The sequence below is a fragment of the Podarcis cretensis genome (assembly GCF_951804945.1).
Source record: "Podarcis cretensis genome assembly, chromosome: 14".
Classification (NCBI taxonomy): domain Eukaryota; kingdom Metazoa; phylum Chordata; class Lepidosauria; order Squamata; family Lacertidae; genus Podarcis; species Podarcis cretensis.
This window is the reverse complement of record NC_137183.1, coordinates 23,388,553-23,407,147: the sequence shown is the minus strand read 5'-3', so window position 1 is coordinate 23,407,147 and position 18,595 is coordinate 23,388,553. Positions and strand designations below refer to the sequence as shown.

At 44.5% G+C, this 18,595-nt stretch overlaps 1 protein-coding gene across 1 annotated transcript in view; it reads right to left on the bottom strand.

The window, feature by feature from the left end:
- Positions 1-18,595, bottom strand: part of IGF1R (insulin like growth factor 1 receptor) — a 186,307-nt gene that overhangs the window by 32,564 nt on the left and 135,148 nt on the right. The window contains exons 5-9 of the mRNA XM_079954192.1: positions 16,409-16,553; positions 13,078-13,292; positions 10,355-10,481; positions 6,203-6,441; positions 2,296-2,463 (exon numbers count right to left, since the gene is read on the bottom strand). Coding sequence (XP_079810318.1) covers positions 2,296-2,463; positions 6,203-6,441; positions 10,355-10,481; positions 13,078-13,292; positions 16,409-16,553 — 894 coding nt within the window. The remainder of the gene's footprint in view (positions 1-2,295; positions 2,464-6,202; positions 6,442-10,354; positions 10,482-13,077; positions 13,293-16,408; positions 16,554-18,595) is intronic.

Here is an 18,595-nt window from a genome sequence, read left to right as displayed (position 1 = left end):
AAGGCTTAATTGCATTTCTGGCCAAATCTACCAGCAAACCCAGTGCAATAACTCTGGATGCAGATCAGGCATAGCTGGAGTCTGCAGCTGTGTACCAAGGGCAGAAGATGCTGCTGCCAGAGGAAATAGTTTTTGCGAGGGAGCTATGCACTGCTAAACCAAAACTGTAGGAGCTTCTGTGGGATTTCTAGAGGAGAGAGGGGGAGCTCTCCAAACACTTGCAGAGGGGAGCAGCAAGTAGGCTGAGTTGGGGCTTCCTCTTTGAAAACTCTTCTGCCTCCTTGCCCTTCTGATTGAGTGCATGTCCATAGGAGCAGGGGGTCATGCCAGCTGCCGATCTTCCACTTACAGTGCCCCCTTGGGTGGCAAGATTGAAAGCAGCCAGGGGGAAACTACTTGCATACCCTCTCTGGATCTAAGGCATTCATTGTAGAGCACCCTTAGGGAGGGGAAAAGCTGACATCAAGGCTGAGAAGCAGAAAGGATGGTTGAAGACTGATGCAGTCAACGGAGTAGGGGGGTGTCGTCATTAAGTTGTGCTCACAGAGGCTGGGTCCTTAGCCTGTAAGGAAGAAAACTGCAGTGTAGCAGTCATTAGCTCCCTGCATGAGGTGGATGATTTAAGGCCTTGCACATATTTAAAGTGAATTCTTTTTTATTTTTCCCTTGCCTGTAGGCTAAGGCTTAAGCATAGCTGAGAGACTGAATTCTCTGCCGCCGCCCCGCCCCCCCCCCCACTTGCCCGTGGGCTAAGGCTTAAGCAGAGCTGAGAGGCTGCTATGAGCAGGGACAAGACAGGCCGAGAGCACAGATCAATGGGCTTAAGGCAAGGTGGGAGGCAGTGAGAAGCAGAGGAGAGGGAAGACTCATCTAGGTCCAGTGGAAAATGAAAGTAAAAATGGGTCTGGACGCTTAAAAGCAGAGCAGAAAAATGCTTTGGAGGAAGCCACACTGAAGCTAACTAACAAAGTTATGAGTAAAAAAGAGAAAGGAGGGGGTCAGCCAGAAGGGGCTCTAATGAAGGCAAACAAAGGTGAAAGGGAGAAGCAATCAGGGATAATGTCAGAAATTTGACGATGGAGCCAGGAGTCTTACACGACTGCTTTCGATGCACGCAAAAGAGAAACTGGCTCCAGAAGGGACAGGGAGGAGCTACATAGGAATTGTTTGTATTTTTAAACTTATTTTGCCTATTGACTGCCGGATGGCAGTATAACACAGTTTGGCAGCAGCTTCTATGAGATTCAGAATTCCCATTCATGGTGAGTAGAAGTCTCTCTTTTTTTGACATTTAACTGCCCTGCAAACAAATAGGAAGAAATGTTTGATAATAACCCAGTTTGGCAGCAGCTTCTACAGAGCGACCCAGAGAAAGCATTCATCCCACATTCATCTTGATTTGCATGTGGGATATTTACACTTTTCAATACATTTCTCTGCCACTTTCCAAACTTCAAAAATTACATGTTCTCTTTTTTAAGTGGATTTGTTGTACTAGAATGTCGGAGAACTTTAATCCACTTTAAATGCACAAACCTAAAATTCTGGTATGCTACTCAATCACTCCCATGAAATACTGGCAGTATGGAGGCATCCCATACTACTTTTGCCTCCAGGCAGAGGAAATCACACTTACAAATTTTCCTCTGCATTCTCCAATTCCCTGAAATGAGAACTAGAATTTCTCTAGGGTGCTAGAATTTTTGTTCCATTTTTTAAACTTGCTAGGAGATTCCCTTTGTTTGTAATATGGAGGAATACTCAAAAACAGTACCTACCAGCTGTAGGACGCTGTACAGCCCATTCTGCTACTTCACTCTACTGCATGTGTAGACCACACCTTGATGATCTGCAGCCAATTTTGTGAAAAGCTAAGCCAGCCTTTCCCTAGCCTGGTACTCTCCCTAAGTTGGTGGACTCAACTCCCATCAGCCCCAGACAGAAGTCTCTCCCAGTCCTACCCGGAGATGATGGAGACTGAACCTAGGACCTTCTGTATGCAAAGCAGATGCTCTACCACTGAGCTATGGTCCTTCCCTAAAAGACCATATGTTGACCCCGCAATAAACCAAGGGAGATATAATTCAGCAACCAAGGTGTTGCTGAACTGCATCTCACATTGACTGCTGGTAGCAAAGCCAACATTCAAGACTGTTGAGAGTTGTAACCCCACAACTTGGGGGCAGTGGCAAAAGATTTCCCTATCCTTGCTCTTTGCAATCTTAGGAATTTTCAAAGTGCTAAGATGAGGAGGAACCCTGAATTTGTGTAAGGGCATTTCAACCTTGGTCTCACCTTTGGAGCAGTAGTTGTGCCTATAAAGGTAACTATCCTGAGGCTGCTGTTGCCACCGCACAATGTAGTAGGAGAGGTTGCCATTGGGGAAAGTGGGTGGGTTCCATTTCACAATCAGCTGAGAGGAAGAATTGGAAGCTGAAATGACGTCCAGAGGAACAGAAGGTACTAAGGGGGGGGGGAGGGACATAAGAAAAGAAGAAAATTAAAATTCCTGCAAGGTGATTATCACCTCCTAAAGTCAGAAACAGTACGAGATTATATTTACAGAGAAGAAAACCATTGTTAACGTTCTCCATGCAGGATATACTGTGAACCGCTCTCAGATCTACAGGTATAAAAATTTAAAAAATAATAATAAAATAATATCCTTGCTCATTCACCAGAGCTAAAGTACAAATACAGGACAACACAGCACCCAACATGCACATCATTATGTATTTATTACGGGTTTAGACTATTAATGTACTGGTCCATTACAATAGTCTCTAAGTGGTGTACAATGAATGCAAAACAATGGAATGGAAATGCCTGCCAACACCTCCTGCCCCGTAATTTTAAGATTCTGTTTAAAATTGGGGGGTTTGGCTTTTTTCTTTTCTTTTTTTACTAGGTAGGGGTTGCCTGCTTAGGGGGGGAGGTAATCCTGCTTTTATCTATTTTATGGGGAGGGTTGCCTCTTTTTTTGTGGGGTGGAGGCAGTTCTGAGCATAACCAATCCCCCCGTGAAATGGATATTTGTAGGTTCCTGTGGCAGTTGTGCTCCTATGCCTAAAAAGGTCAGCAAAGGTCACCAAAGCAACACAGGTTCATATGCCCCCAAATGAACCTGACACTCATTAAAGGAACCTGTGGTTCCTCAGGAGCATAATCAATGTTCCTTAATTAGAAGATCAGTTGTGTCAGAGAAGCTTCTCTGAAAGGCAGCCTCTGGCTTCTCTCCCTGTCACAACTCCCCCCCCCCCCCCCCAGCAACACGCAGCCCACAAAAGAGACTTGACTATGCACTGGGATGCTCTCTCGGTTCACATGGGACAATGGGGAGGGCCTGAGAGGTCTAATCAGTGCCCCATATGAACACAACATGCATCTTAGGAGGCTCCCCAGAATGCTACGCCATTCCCTCTGCAACACACAGGAATTCCTGACGTGCAAAGGGTTCTTTGAAGGAGGAAAGTTTAAAAAAACCAATGGCACCAAGGCATAGCCAACTAAGCAGATTAGCCCAGTAAATGGTCTAGGTGTACCCAGCGCTACAGGATTGGTGAAGCTCTGTACCTGGATTGGAGACCACTGGGAAATCCTTGTGCACACTCTTGGCTTTCCAAGGAAAAATGGAAATTAAGAGAATTTACAACAAATATAATAATTTGTGCTACCTTAAATATGGTCAGGGATGTGCATACTCTCGTTCTTAATACATGAGATTCTGAGCTAAAAATAAACACATTCAGGACTCTAGTAATGCAAATAACCGTAACATATTTAATTCCAGCTAGCCTGGGAGGGAATGGGGAGTTTAAAGAGGAACCGAACAGAACTTCAAAGCATCAGACACCCTGTTTCAGGAGAAATGAGATTTATTTTTATCACAAAAAGTGTATGTTGCAGAGAATGGCATCCATACCCCCGCCCCAAGATCCCTGTCTGCAGCAGAACCAGAATCAATGCCGTTTCTGCACTGAATCTCATACAATTTCCATTTTCAATTAAGAGAGACTTCGTTCAAGATGATTAAATGCTGTTGGGAATTTATCTGTGTTTGATTAATCGGACAATTATCACCTCTCCACACACAGCCCTGTATTGGATACAATGAAGTTCTGGCAAGGCCAAGGTGGAGAGGCGTTGTATAGTTAAAGCCATCACTGGTCTGCAGGAGCTGCCTGATGTGCCAACAAGCAAAACAGCCCCTGCGCACGAAACATCAAAATCTGTTGTCACTGGAGACCTACCTGCATGGGGCATCTAGGATGACTCCTTGCTTCCCTCTTTCAGCACTAAACTTTCCCCAACCTCACCATAGCTGGTCCCACAAATACAGTCGTACCTTGGTTTTCAAACAGCTTAGTTCTCGAATGTTTTGGCTCCCAAACACCGCAAACCCCGTTCCGGTTTGAGAACTATTTTTGGAAGCTGAACGTCTGATGAGGCTTCCACAGCTTCCAAAGCTGCACTTTGGTTTTTGAATGTTTTGGAAGTCAAACAGACTTCCAGCATGGATTCCGTTCGACTTCCAAGGTACAGCTGTGTAGCACTTTCCCATCACCTGGCCAACACAACATCTATCCTCTCTCAACCAGAATTCAGGAAGCACAGAGGCATCAGAAATCTAAGGACCATGCCGACAAGTCTTAGGGAAGCTTGGGCCTGATAGCATAGAATGTGTGGAATGATATATGGCATGTATCTCCATAAAAAATGTATCATCCCAAACTAGGGAAGCTATGATGAGTTAACCTAATGGTATTTTACACTGGCCAAGTTGAACAATATCGAGGGTTGCAAAGGTTGGTGGGTTATTTCCACATGTGGTGGGAATGTCCAGTCATACAAGTGTTGTGAGGAGTTCTTCAGCAAGTCTCAGATATAGTGCAACAACTTTTTTCAATGTACCCTGGACTAGCTTTATTGTCAATATTGCCTGATACAATGTGAAATGTGCAATATAGAGTGAATTGTTTTCTTACTTGTAACTGCACTTACGGAAGCTGCTCAGCACTGGACGTACCACAGACATTTTAGTCTAAGAGGTTGCTGGAGCAGAATCTGCAGATTGGCTGTGACAGAGAAATTGAGAGAGCGCAACAGACAGGCCAGAGAAGCCAAAATGCAGAAATCGTCCCCCATTACCTGCAACACCTCTCACTGTTTATGTTAATAAGCAAGAGGGTAAATTACTTACTCCAATTTTGCAAAGGCCCTCGTGCTCAGATGTAATTCCTAAGCATTTCTAGTTACTGGTTTGATAACAATATAACCTATGCCTCCTTTATTTTACCTTATGTTGTGTATTCAGTCTCAGTTGTGAGAGTTTGTGATGCCATATCTTTACCAAGTATTGAAAAAAATTAATTAATAAAATAAAAATAACAATCTGAGAAGGCTCATTCATCACCCATTGACTGTAGAACAAAGCCCTGACTTGGCCATCACAGGTCAAACTTCTACAGAACTTCAACGTAGGTTCAACAGAAGGGCACCAAATTATGCATATGTGTGAATGAACTAGCCAGAGCTTTTGATTCTGCAATGTATTTACTTCTGAAAAAACTGCAGCCCTGGTAGCATTCAGCCGTCGTACTGGTAAGCCACATTAAAGCAGCTGATTCTAAAATTCAACAGTGACTATTTTTGCTCCTTGTTTTTGCATTTTCATATCAAAAATCCCTGGATCTTTGAATTAAACAAAGCTTGGATGAGATGTTGCAAAAACCAACAAACCGTATCTTCTGGCCATCTGCTGGAAAACCTGTGCAACACCTCCCCTTCCAATATAAATCGCAGAGTACTGACTAATAGCCTGATGCTACTATGCACATTTACTCATAAGCAAATCCCACTGGGACACAGCAGGACAAAATCTGAGTTGCATCCTAGTATCTATGTTTTGCAGCCAAAGCCTAATTAAGCCGAAACACTTGAGATTTATTGTTAGTTTATATTACCCACTGAAGGCACTGTGGATTGGTTTTCCAAGCACACAGCCCTCTCTGTCAAAGCAATACCATCTTTCAAAAGCGCAAAGTAATTTATCGGGACCAAGTGTTGTCACGCAGTTGTATTCAACAGAGTTTTACTCACAATAAACCCTCTGAAAGTTAATGGAGTTAAGAAACCTCCATGAATTTTGAAAATGTCAGAATATGACAAATACTGGACACAATATTTTGGGTTTTTGTTTTACCTGCAGCTTTCGTTCGGATGTAGACGATCTCACTCTTTGCTCCATGAGCATGGTAATTCTCCATCATAGTGAGCATGACAGCTTTGACGTAAATGGCATACTGAGTCCATGGTTTAAGCGCCTGTAGCAAAATCCCCGGATTGTCTTCTTTATTTTGAGGAAGGTCCACATCAACCAGGTTCCAGCTGTTAGAACGGCACGCATCTTGCCCGTCATATTCTGTCACATTCTTGAAAGGTCTGGAAACAGGCAACCAAAGAAGGCTGTGAATTTTTTACTTCTAACAAAAATCGCTTTAAAAACTTTTAAGGATGGAAGCTTCATGCCAACTTTCCCCCAATGAAACTCATAATAATAAAACAACTGCATTTTATAGAAGGAATATAAAAAAAACCAAACCTGGAGAATCCCAGGTTTTTATTTCTCAAGTTCTATTCATATTTAGGAAACCAAGCCTTTGCAAGTTCCTGAAATGACAAGGGATCTCCAAAAGGGGCAGGCCACCGTTGTTGTTTTTGTTTCCCACAAAATGAAGCTTTTTGTTAAAGACAAAAGCAAACAGCTTTTTATTCAGCCGCTCCCTGGCTAAAGCAGACATAAAGCAAAAGAAGAAAATAAATAAATAAAGAGAACCTCCTACTCCTCTTGGACAAGATGCATGCTTGCAGCCTCCACTAAAGGACTTGGATGGTTAGTCCCAACACTACTTTTTTTATATAGGGAGGTGGGGATTGCACTTCTCCCTTACGATTGTGGGATCATCACAATGCTGAAGTGATATTAACAGCCACCACTGGCAGAATTTATTTCCTACAATAGACTGACTACTCACGAGGTGGGCAGACTTCAGGGGTAGGCAGAACTTGTCAGATCTACTCCCCCTGCCCAGAACCCAAGATCTACCAAACAGAGCAGATGGAAAGGGCACACAAGGGTGCCTCTGAGCACATTCTAAGCCTAAAGATTTGTTTTCAGCATTAGAACTCAGCTGAGCCCACAGTCCTCTCACAGAAGGGATCACATTATTTATTTCCAACCTAAATTAGGCAGCTGAATGGTCAGTTTGATGTTGCTATGTTTAAAATCCTTGATGATCTACTGAAGATTGCCCCAAGATTTCCCAGCGGGTACCAGTCTACCTTCCACCCTCTCCTGCTTTAAATCTATCAATTTTGCACTCTTTTAGCTCCCTAGTCAATGGTCTGAAAACTCCATTACTTCCTTCTTATCAAAACTTATACAGCCCCTGTGAGAATTCCCCCCTGCTCATTCTGCTCTTCAATTTCTTGCCTTCACACCACTCATATAGGTCCCATCTGAACCATATATTTATATCACTTTTATACCACTTTAAACAGCCATGACTTCTCCCAAAGAATTCTGGGAGCTGTCATTCTTAAGGGTGCTGATAGTTGTTAGGAGACCCAATCCCACCCCCACCCCAGAATTACAATTCCCAATCAATCCTTCTTCACATGGAACTCTGAGAACTGTAGTTCAGTGGGGGGAATAGGGGCCAGCTAGCAACTCTCAGCACCCTAAACAAACTACACTTCCCAGGATTCTCCAGGGGTAGCCATGATCATTTAAAGTGATATCACAGTGCTTTAAATGTATGATGTGAATATAGCCTTAATGCCTGACTTCTGGTTAAGGCCAGTCTGCCCTCTGTAAGATGGGGGGACAACCTCTTTGTCATCACCATCCTGCAAGCTTTGCAAGAGGCACTCTTTGAAAACAGCAATGTCATAAGCAATCTTGCCACAAGGAAAAAAAGGTGGCCCTTCAATCCAGCCTTTCACAACCAGGTGTCCTCTGGAGGCTTTGAACTACAACTCCCATCAGCTCCCACTGGCACCATCTAAAACATCTGGATGGCACCCAGTTGAGAAAGGCTGCCCTCGTCCATCTCACCAGGACCCCATGGATTCAGTCTCCTTCTATTATTAGTCAAAATACATACACAATCACTAATTATATTTAACGAGTGCTTAACAAAGGGGAACAGATCAATATTTAAGAGAAAACCACTGTTTTGACAGATTTTTACTGTCAGTGAAACTTGTTTAGTCAACTGAGTGGCATTATTTAAACGACTCGCTCATCACCCACTCCTGGCTGAAACACAAACTACTATTTTACACACAACTTTGAAAAGTTTTGGAAGCAACAATGGTAAAAATATTAGGTTACACCAAAGCACTGTACACAAAAGAATTACCGTATTTTTCGCTCTGTAGGACGCACTTTTCCCCCTCCAAAAATGAAGGGGAAATGTGTGTGTGTCCTATGGAGTGAACGCAGGCTTTCGCTGAAGCCTGGAGAGCGAGAGGGGTCGGTACGCACCGATCCCTCTCGCTCTCCAGGCTTCAGGAAGCTCTCCGCAAGCCTTCTGAGCGCAGCAGGAGTTCCCGCCGGGCTCCGAAGGCTTGCAGATAGCAGCCTGTTTTGGGGGCTGGGGGCTGTGGTCGGGGGAAGCTCGGGCTTCCCCTGTCCCCAGCCCCTCAAGCTTCGGGAGCATCGTCGAGGTTGCGCGCAATCTTGCCACCACTCCTAGCCCTGTTCTTGGGGAAAAAATAATTCCCCCCCTTTATTCCCCCCCCTAAAAACTAGATGCACCCTATGGTCCGGTGCGCCCTATGGAGCGAAAAATACGGTAAGAGGCCTTGCCCACAGAGTCACAATCTAGGTGCACAAGAGACGCTGAATGCATTCAAGAGTAGAACTATGATTTATCATTAAAAGAACAACCCTACCCAAGCCTTGGGCTCTCCCACTCCCCACTCCTCCATTACAACTATGACGAAATCAGAAGATTCCATTTTATTTTTGACTAACCACAGTTTAGCATTATGACTGAACCTGGACAAACTGTGGTTAGCCTCGAATATGGTTTACTTAAGGAAGCCAACTTCAAACCATGGTTTATGGAAGTGGCTCACTTCAATAAACAATAACTAACCAGATTTCACAGTCCAGATGCAATGCTGAGCTGTGGTTAATCAAAAGCAGACTTCAGATTGCCTCCTCAAAGCTGTGCTGGAGGAGGAAGGAGCATGTGAGCTCATCTAATATTGTTCCTATCATAAGCCTTATTGAGTTTATTATTATGTCTGAATGCAGCCAAAGGAAAGGAATATGAGAAAGGGGATGGGGAAAATTCTAGCCAAGATGGAAACATACTGTGGATGGCAAGATATTCCATAGCTTTTTACATACTGAAAGTGACAGGGCCACTTACAATGTCAGAAATAAGAGAAAATTAAAAAGAGGCAAGGGAAAAGATGGGTAATAGAAGAAAATATAGGAGGGCGGGTTGCAAAGTAACAGGTAGCAAGGTCAACAAAGCAGACATGAGAGTCTGAAAAACACCAAGGAATAAAATTTTCACAAAAGAGTGGCTGGGGAAACCAGATGGGCGGGGTATAAATAAATTGTTGTTGTTGTTGTTGTTGTTGTTGTCATCGTCATAGAAAGCCAACATCAAACCATGGGTTATGAAGCTGACTTGATAAACTAAGCAGAGTGATTTAAACCAGGATGCCTGGCTTAAACATAATGGGATTCTTTAGCAGCTTGTCCTTCTCCAGTGTAGGAGGAGAAAGAAAGTGGAGCACACAAGCCAAACACTTTTATCAGGCATCTTCAGCTCAACCATATTGCAACAAACCATAGTTTAACATTATGTGGCCACTGTATTCAAGAGGTGCTCTACCCTTTCATGTTGCAAACATTTTTTGCTATAGGTTCGTGATATGAACAATCACCACACAACTTTAAACAGTTGCATATATACCCTTGGAAAACCTCAACTGGTGAGACTTCATTTCAAGTCTCCACTAAGCCATAGTACTCAGTGGATTACCTTACACCAGTCTCTCATACACATGCACACCTCACTCAGCCTACCTGGGATAAAGCTCTTTGGCGAAAGGACCCAATTAAAATGCTATCTAATCCTTGCTATAGTTTAACAGCATTTGCTCTTTGTCCTCAACTTGGCGGTCTTTAGTAGGAGCTACATGGAGATCCAGGCCCTCTTCTTCCTCAATCAGTAGCATCCTTCATACAATTTGCTACCCTTTCCTCCCTCCACCCCACATACACAAAACACACACATAAGTGGTATCATCCGGAAATGTGCATACTCACGCCTCTTTGTAATAAACAGTGAAGCTAATCAGATCTCTGTAGTCTTTGGGGCGATACTGTTCCCAGGTTAGCATGATCCGATTCTTCCTGGTTGTGTTGGAAATGAATTTCAGAATGTGGCTTTCACCTGAAAAATGCAGGACAGCAAGTGAGCTGAAGTGTCACAAATATGTAAGTGTTAACACACGCAAGGATTTTTGTTATGTTCCAACTTCATTTCTAATTCTATCATTGTTCTGCTTTTACTTTTTAGTAGCACAGGCTACAAATTGGCAGAGCGGCACTTACGGTCTACTTACACTCAGGAATATCATGGATCACCCTGCTTTCAGAATAGTTTTCTACTGATAAAACTGGCGGTAGATTAGGGGGGGTTATGGCCTTTGTCTTCTCCTGCAGTGAGAGGCCTGGGGTGGGGGCTGTCTGGCACTTAAGGTGTGACAGGTAAAACATTCCTGTAAGCACAAATGCACTCCCCCCCCCCTTTTACAGGAATGTGAATGTGTAAATCCGCCTTATACAGGTAGGGGTGAGGAACCTCAGGCTTGGTAACCAATGCTTCTTTGTCAGGACCTCAAGATTCTATTCAGGCCACACCCCACACCAGCCCTGCTTTGCGTTGAGCATTTTTGCTTGGCTGGAATATGTCCTTGATGCTTCTTGCTTGCCTAGATGCAGGATAGTGTGGGGTGTGTAACAAAACTAGCTGTCTGTACAAGGGAAAATTTCACATTTTCTAACTTGCCTATTGTTGCTTCCAGCCTCACCCACTGCTGACATGTGGACCCCAGAAGGTTGCCAAGAAGATAATATGGCCCTTGAGTTGAAATGGGTTCTCCTTCCCTGCTTCAAAGTCCTTCAACACCAAGAGCTTCCCAACTAGAGATAGACGATATCTGGTTTTCAACATCATGATATAGCAAAAGTAAAGGGACCCCTGACAGTTAGGTCCAGTTGCAAACGACTCTGGGGTTGCGGTGCTCATCTCGCTTTATTGGCTGAGAGAGCTGGCATACAGCTTCCGGGTCGTGTGGCCAGCATGACTAAGCCGCTTCTGGCGAAACAGAGCAGTGCACAGAATCGCCGTTTACCTTCCCGCCGGAGCGGTACCTATTTATCTACTTGCACTTTGACGTGCTTTCAAACTGCTAGGTGGGCAGGAGCAGGGACCGAGCAACAGGAGCTCACCCCGTCACAGGGATTCGAACTGCCGACCTTCAGATCGGCAAGTCCTAGGCTCTGTGGTTTAGACCACTGCGCCACCTGCGTCACCAGCTAAATATCACAATATACTGATATACCACAATGTCTGAAATGAGGGTGGAGCTATGTAGGAGCATTGGCTGGCTTCACATTTTTCCTGCATCACGATTTTTGCATAGTGCGTGTGCACACATACACCATGATTTGCAATACTTCCAGGTCAAAAATGCTAAAACCATTATCACGATATGGTCTTCAAACCAGTTTTGGACAATATATCAATTTATCACCCAGACCTATTCTTTATATGTTTCATATTAAGTGATTCAGCCAGTCCCTGCCAAATTAAATCGGAAGCTTGTTTACTATGAACTTCTGTTCATGTAAGGAAGTTCTTACCTCCCGGGATAGCACCTCCCTCCAGCTGAGACAGGCTGGATTCTCGAGTCTTCAGACTCATCAGGCAGGGGAGGGGACACCCTACCCTCTAGACCAGTCCTACCTGGCACTGGGGACGGCTGTGTTTGTCTAGAGCTCCAAGCTCACTGTTCAAGTGAACAGGCGACTTTTTTCCTCATCTTCCAAAGCCATCCAATTCAAAACAAAAAGGGATGCGTGTGCTTGTGTATGTTGTTGTTTTTTTAAAAGACCCTTAATTCTTGCATAGAGAATCTGGCATGCAGAATGTCAAACAGGGAAGCAGGTTCTTGCTTGCTTTGCTTCTGTGGTTTCTAAAAAGAAGCTTGCAAATCTCAAGAGAACTACCAGTGCTTCATCCCTTTTGTATTCTGGCTCAAAAAACTGCCAGCATTTCAAAGCCCACTTAGCTTGTTTGAGGAGTCTCTCTCCCTCTCTCTCTGCATGGAAGGCAAGCAAGTCAGAAAGCTCTTTTGTGTGTTTGTGTGTGTTTTAAGAAACAAACAAAGGCTGGCATGAGATGTGGTGGCAGCGGTAGCAGCAGCAGTCCAGGCACCTGTTATTCGTCTAGGGCTCATGAGCCCACTGCCCACTCAACAAAAAAGCAGGCCTGTCTTTAAATGAGGACCAGAAACCAGGAAAGGGCCAGCATTTCAATGGCAGTGAATGCAGAAGGACCCAACACCTCTAGTTAGGGTTGTAAAATTCTCCTGTCTGAAAGAGACACTGCCATTTAATGTAGACAGTCCTGAGCTAGATGTGATTGCCTTTTTGTGGAACACACTCCTCAGTGAGATGCCTGGTTTTCTGGCACCAGGGAAAAACATAACTTTTTTTCCCCTTCCCTGGTTTTCGATGCAGTACAATGATGTTGTCTGGTGCTGGTGTGCTATTGAAGCTTTCTGCTGCTATGGGATTGCTTTGTGTACTTTTAATGAATTGCATGTGTTTTTGTGTAAATATGTTTCTAGTATAATGTAATTTTACTTTTGTTTTTAAATATATTGCAAGGCACTTGGAGAGTATTTGCACAAGAACTTTCATTAATTGCAGCTGTAACAAAAGTGACAGAATCATCATTATCTTATACTTCCTTTACGTACAGGACGCTCTCTCTCCGTTGTTCCTTGGATTTATGTCGCCTTTACTCTGCCGGTCTTTGGTTCCAGTAACCCTCTCCATATCCTGGATCTCCGAAACACAGAGTCTGGGATTAAAAGCAAAGTACATCTTGCCTTCCTTTATGGTCAGGTTGTGATGGCTCCAGTCCCATAGCTGTTGCAGGTTTTGGTTGTCCAGAACATAAAATGAGTAATTCCTATAAAAAAATAAGGGAGGGAGAGGACATGAATGTTTTGAAAGCAAAACCAGTCTTTGCCAACAACTGTACACATTTTCTGTTCTGCTTGTTGCCTCCCTGCAAATAAAACAAATGAACATTACAGTAGGGAGCTTACAAGGCTGACAATCCACACAAGTGGGGGGGGCACTCTTTGCTCTGCTAGGGAGAACCCCCACAAGAATCACTGATGCTCGGAGAGAGTGACTTCCCCCACCCTAGAAAAGCTGCAACAGCAGATTAAGAGGCACTTTGGAGAGTGCTGTGCATTGCAGGTATCCAATGCCACTAAGGAATAGTGCACTAATTACCATTGGGGCTCCAGAAACATAGGGAACTTCTTTACATAGAATCAGACCACTGGTCCATATAGCCTAGCATTGTCAATGTCAGCTTGCAGCAGCTCTCTTGCGTGTCAGACACTGAGGAGTTGCCAGGGACTGAACTGGAACCTTCTGCACCCAAAGGATGTGCTTTTGCTTGCTTCTCCTGAAGCATCCAGGATCTAAAAGCGCAGTAATGGCCCAAAAGTCAAACTAGGATTCTTGCTGTAGCCTTGTAAACAGAGGCACTTGTCTAATTGTCCCTGGAAAGTGAAGCATTGCCTTCAGGAAATAAAAGGATAAAAGCTGGTTTCCCTCCCTTTCTTTTTGCCTGCAAATGACTGATTTAGGAATAGAGGTATGTGAATGAATAACCCCCTTGTGGACTGGAAACTTTGAAGGATTTGTTTACGAGATTTATCTTTCACATTTCTGAAAAACATGGCCATAGTACCATGCCCAGACACTTCTGCAACAACACCTTTATTGCAAGGAATAGAAACATGCGAGCATGGCTATGTGTTTAGTTGGTAGACAGTACTGCTTGCAGGTTACTTGTTTCCACACTGGTAAGAATGGGTGGCAGAGGGCTGTACCGTTAAATCAAGGGACAACAAACCTTTTCCAATTTAAGGACTATATTATCTTCTAGGCAACCTCCTGGGGACCACATGTCAGGGTTAGGTAGGGCCAGAGGCTAAAGAGGGCATAGCAATGAATATAAATGCTACTTTCCACCAGTAGGCCAGTTTCTATCCTCCATCCATGGAAGTGTGAGGCATTATGAGACCTCAAGGGCACATTCCAGTTACATTCCAGCACTCAAGGAGAGTGTGAATGAAGAAGGAGGAGGAGGAGGAGGAGGAAGAGGAGGAGGAGGAGTTTGGGTTTGATATCCCGCTTTATCACTACCCTTAGGAGTCTGAAAGTGGCTAACATTCTCCTTTCCCTTCCTCCCCCACAACAAACACTCTGTGAGGTGAGTGGGGCTGAGAGACTTCAGAGAAGTGTGACTAGCCCAAGGTCACCCAGCAGCTGCGTGTGGAGGAGTGGAGACGCGAACCGAAACTCAGATATATAAGCTACGCACCAAATGGTTCCTTAGACCAGGATTACAGTTGCCAAAACAGAATGCCTAGTTGCCATTTGGGGGCCAGGTGGCTCAGAAGTCATATTTTTCAATGACTTTTTGGTTCCTGGAATTGGGTTAGGATTGTGCAGATGAAATATCATAGACAGAATTTTACAGGAGGTGTTGTTACGTGTGTGAAAACAGTCAAGATCCCAGGATCCCCAGGCATGCATCTCCAGATGGTGGAGTTGTCAGAGGCCATCCTGGCATCTTTCTTCACTTGGTCACAAGTGGCCAATAGCCAGGTGCAAAATCCACCTGGTGAATTTTGAAAGCTGGTCCTGAGGGTCAGGCAGAGAAACCTGGAGGGCCTAGGGAACTCCCATAGTGGCTTTTAAAGAGGATGTGACAAATTAATGGAGGAGAAGGCTATCAATGGCCATCGGCCCTGATGGCTGTGCTTTGCCTCTACAGCCAGGGGCAGCAATGCTTCTGAATACCAGTTGCCGAAAACTGCAGGGGTTGTGAGTTCTTGTGTTTGGATCCTGCTTTAAGATTTCCCACAGGCATCTGGTTGGCTTCTGTGAGAAGAGGATACTGGAACAGATGGGCCATCAAGCAGGTTCTTCTTATGTATGGCTGCATTCAGCTGTAGACATCTTCAGAGACAGCTGGGGGTTTCCCCAGCCGGAAACCCTGGAGAGCTGCTGCCAGTCAGTGTAGAAGATACTGGGCTGGATGGACCACTGATCTGACTCAGTATAAGGCATTTTTTTTAATGCTCCCATGTCTTAAGAGAATGGCCTTAGCTCAGTGGCAGAGAATCAGCCTGACATGAAAAATGTCCTCCGACATCTCCAGGTAGGGGTGGGAATGTCCCCTGTCTGAAACCCTGAAGAGCTGCTGCCAGCCAGTGCAGACAGTACTATGCTAAATGGGCTAATGGTCTCCCTTGGTACGAGGCATTTTCCTTATTCAAGGCAGAAGAGCAGATCCCAGGATTTGCCAGGAGCAGAAAGAAGAAAAACACTTGGTTGCTGCTTTCAAAGTGCACCGTCAGGGCAATCTTCATGGGGAAGGGAGACAGTGGGATTTTTCGAGTGTAGAATCGAGCTTATTCTATCACATAGTGGAATTTTAAGAATTTAAAGCTCACCAAAGCACAGCCTGAGAAAAAAGGGAGGCTTGTGAAGAAACCCTCATGCTGTAACATAATCCTTTCAGACCTGATAAATCAGAAATCAGACACATACAGTGCCTTTCCCATGACCTTGCTACCACCTTGTTCACAAACTGTTTTTCCCAAATCTTGTTTATTAACTGCTGTCACAGCTTAAATCCAAAAGGAATGGGGGGGAGGGGGGAGAGAGCAGAGAGAAAGAGAACATACACAGCAATTTCCCAGACAAACTCCACTGCCACAAAAACAACCACAACCTGCAAGATTCTGACATGCTGTCTCCCCTCCACTACTGATAAATTTTGTTGCACGCATATGGTGCAAAGGTGAAAATCACCCTGTGGTTTGAGACCACAAGGAGTGGTGTCAGAACACATGAATTGCCTCTTCCACAAACACATGACCGAGACCACCACAATTGTGCGTGTATATATATGCCAAAGAATGTATCTCCAATAGCACTGTTTTCAGAAGAAATAGTAGAAACAAGAACATCATTACATGGCAATTAAATGCTCACCCTTCCAGCTGATCCTCTCCGTTGATATAGCGCAGATTCTTCAAAAATGAAAGGGAAACCAGTGCATGGGAATGCCGGATCTTCACATAGCCAGTCACTGTTTCTATCAAGCCCATCAAGTTCTCCAGTTCTGAGGCAATGTTGCCTGAAAGAAGAGTTGAAGAAAAACTGCTAGTTTCAGAAGCTTCCCTTTGCACATTGTCCCAATCAGAATACTAATGACTGCCTTCTCTGATTAAATACAGACTCCTTGTTCAGCAGTCCAACCTTTATGATTTACCTACGAACACAAGGCAAATGGAACGCAAAACAAGATACCGCTACAATTTTACACCGTCAGTTTCTGGCCAGTACGGATGGCCTTCCCTTCATTATGAATGCACCCTGCTAGTGCCAGCGTCAGATTCTGAGCTTTCAACAGCCAATGCTTTGGCAAGAGTTTCTGATGCAGTTGTAAATTTAAACATACAGGAAGCCACTGCTCCTGTTAGGCTCCAGGACAGACGTAAATTTTACCATACTAATGCTAACAGAAAACATCCCGCTGAGAAGCTCTGGCCCCGGAACCTCAAGCTATGCAAGGTCCGTAAACTCAATTTAGGATTAGACAAATTCAGGGAGGATACAATTCTCAACAGCTAATAGCCACAATGGCTATTGTTCTACTTCCGCTGTCAGACGCTGCATGCCTCTGAATACCAGTTGTGGGGAATAGCAAGTGTGGAGAATTGCTGTTGCACTCAGGTCCTGCTTGTGGGCTTCTCATAGGCATCTGGTTGGCCACTGTGAGAACAGGATGCTGGACTAGATGGACCACTGGCCTGATCCAGTAAGGCTCTTCTCAAACACAGGACATAGTGGTCAATGCCCATCACCGATTTGGTTAGAAACTTTAGTTATCCAGAGGTTTGCTACTCTTGGAGGTTGGCTCTCATGGTCTTCATTAATTTGTCTAATCCGTGTTTAATGGCCTCTAAGCTTAAGACCACCATCCCATTCTGTAGTGGTGGACTCTTTTAAGTTAGTTACGCATGGTGAGAAGTAATACTTCCTTTGGAAGTAGGTCCAGGACTGCCAGAACAACTTAGCTTCATTGGGTAATTTGGAATAGTAGGATTTCCACTGTCTCAACCCTTCTGATAAAGCCCCAACAGACTCCCAACAGACTCCCTGTGCTAAGAAAGCTTCACCTAGTTAACTCTCCAAAGGAGTGTTTGGATTTCCAAATAAATTAGTGTCACTCTCACACACACACCCCAAAAATCTTAAGAAACGAAAGATTTCAGGGGTGCCAGAGCATACTCCAGGTTTTGTTTCCTTGGAATAAAGTTCACTGGAGACTGTGCTGTCTTTGTGAGATATGGTTTTATGTACACATACAGTACATACAAGCAGAACAAAAGACAATTCAGGTCATTAATGTGCCAATACAGTGGTACCTCTGGTTGCGAACGGAATCTGTTCCAGAGCCCCGTTCACATCCTGAAGCAAACGCTTTGCCGCTTCCGCGCGTGATATCATTTTGAGTGTCTGTGCATGCGGCGAAACCCGGAAGTAACGCGTTCCGTTACTTCCGGGTTGCTGCAGAGGGCAACCTGAAAACGCTCGACCCGAAGCTACTTCAACCCGAGGTATGACTGTAGCATTTGTTTCCTCATTAGGTTTCTAGGCGCCTGAAAGCCATAGCTGTGGATGCTGTGTCTGCCCACCTCCAGGCCCACATCAGACTAGCCCAGGTTTATTGTTCGCCTACACATACCAGGGATATCACCTCCAGCCAGGGCAAGAGGCAGGGCAAGGCCGGCCTTCTGGATACATCTCCAGCACAGTAGTTTCTATGGCAACTAGTTGCCTGTACTCTTTAGTCATGCAAAGAGATATCCTACAGCTATTAATTTAACAAAGAGACTGGTTGGACCGCTTTAGTAGCCTCTCTTTCTACAGAATTCCATCATACAGGCATAAAACCATAGGTCTGGACTCAAAGCTGACATCCAGACTAGCCCTCCCTATTCCTGTACCATTAGGATAAGGAGGGTAGTCGGTCCATGTTTCTAACAGGAGACTGAATGGAGTACAGATTCTCTACAGCACTTTTAAGAAAGCTGCTTATCACTTCCTTGAGCGCAAGGTTTAGGTTTCCCACAAGTTTTGCTTTAGGGAAATAAATAGAGGGAAAGAATTATG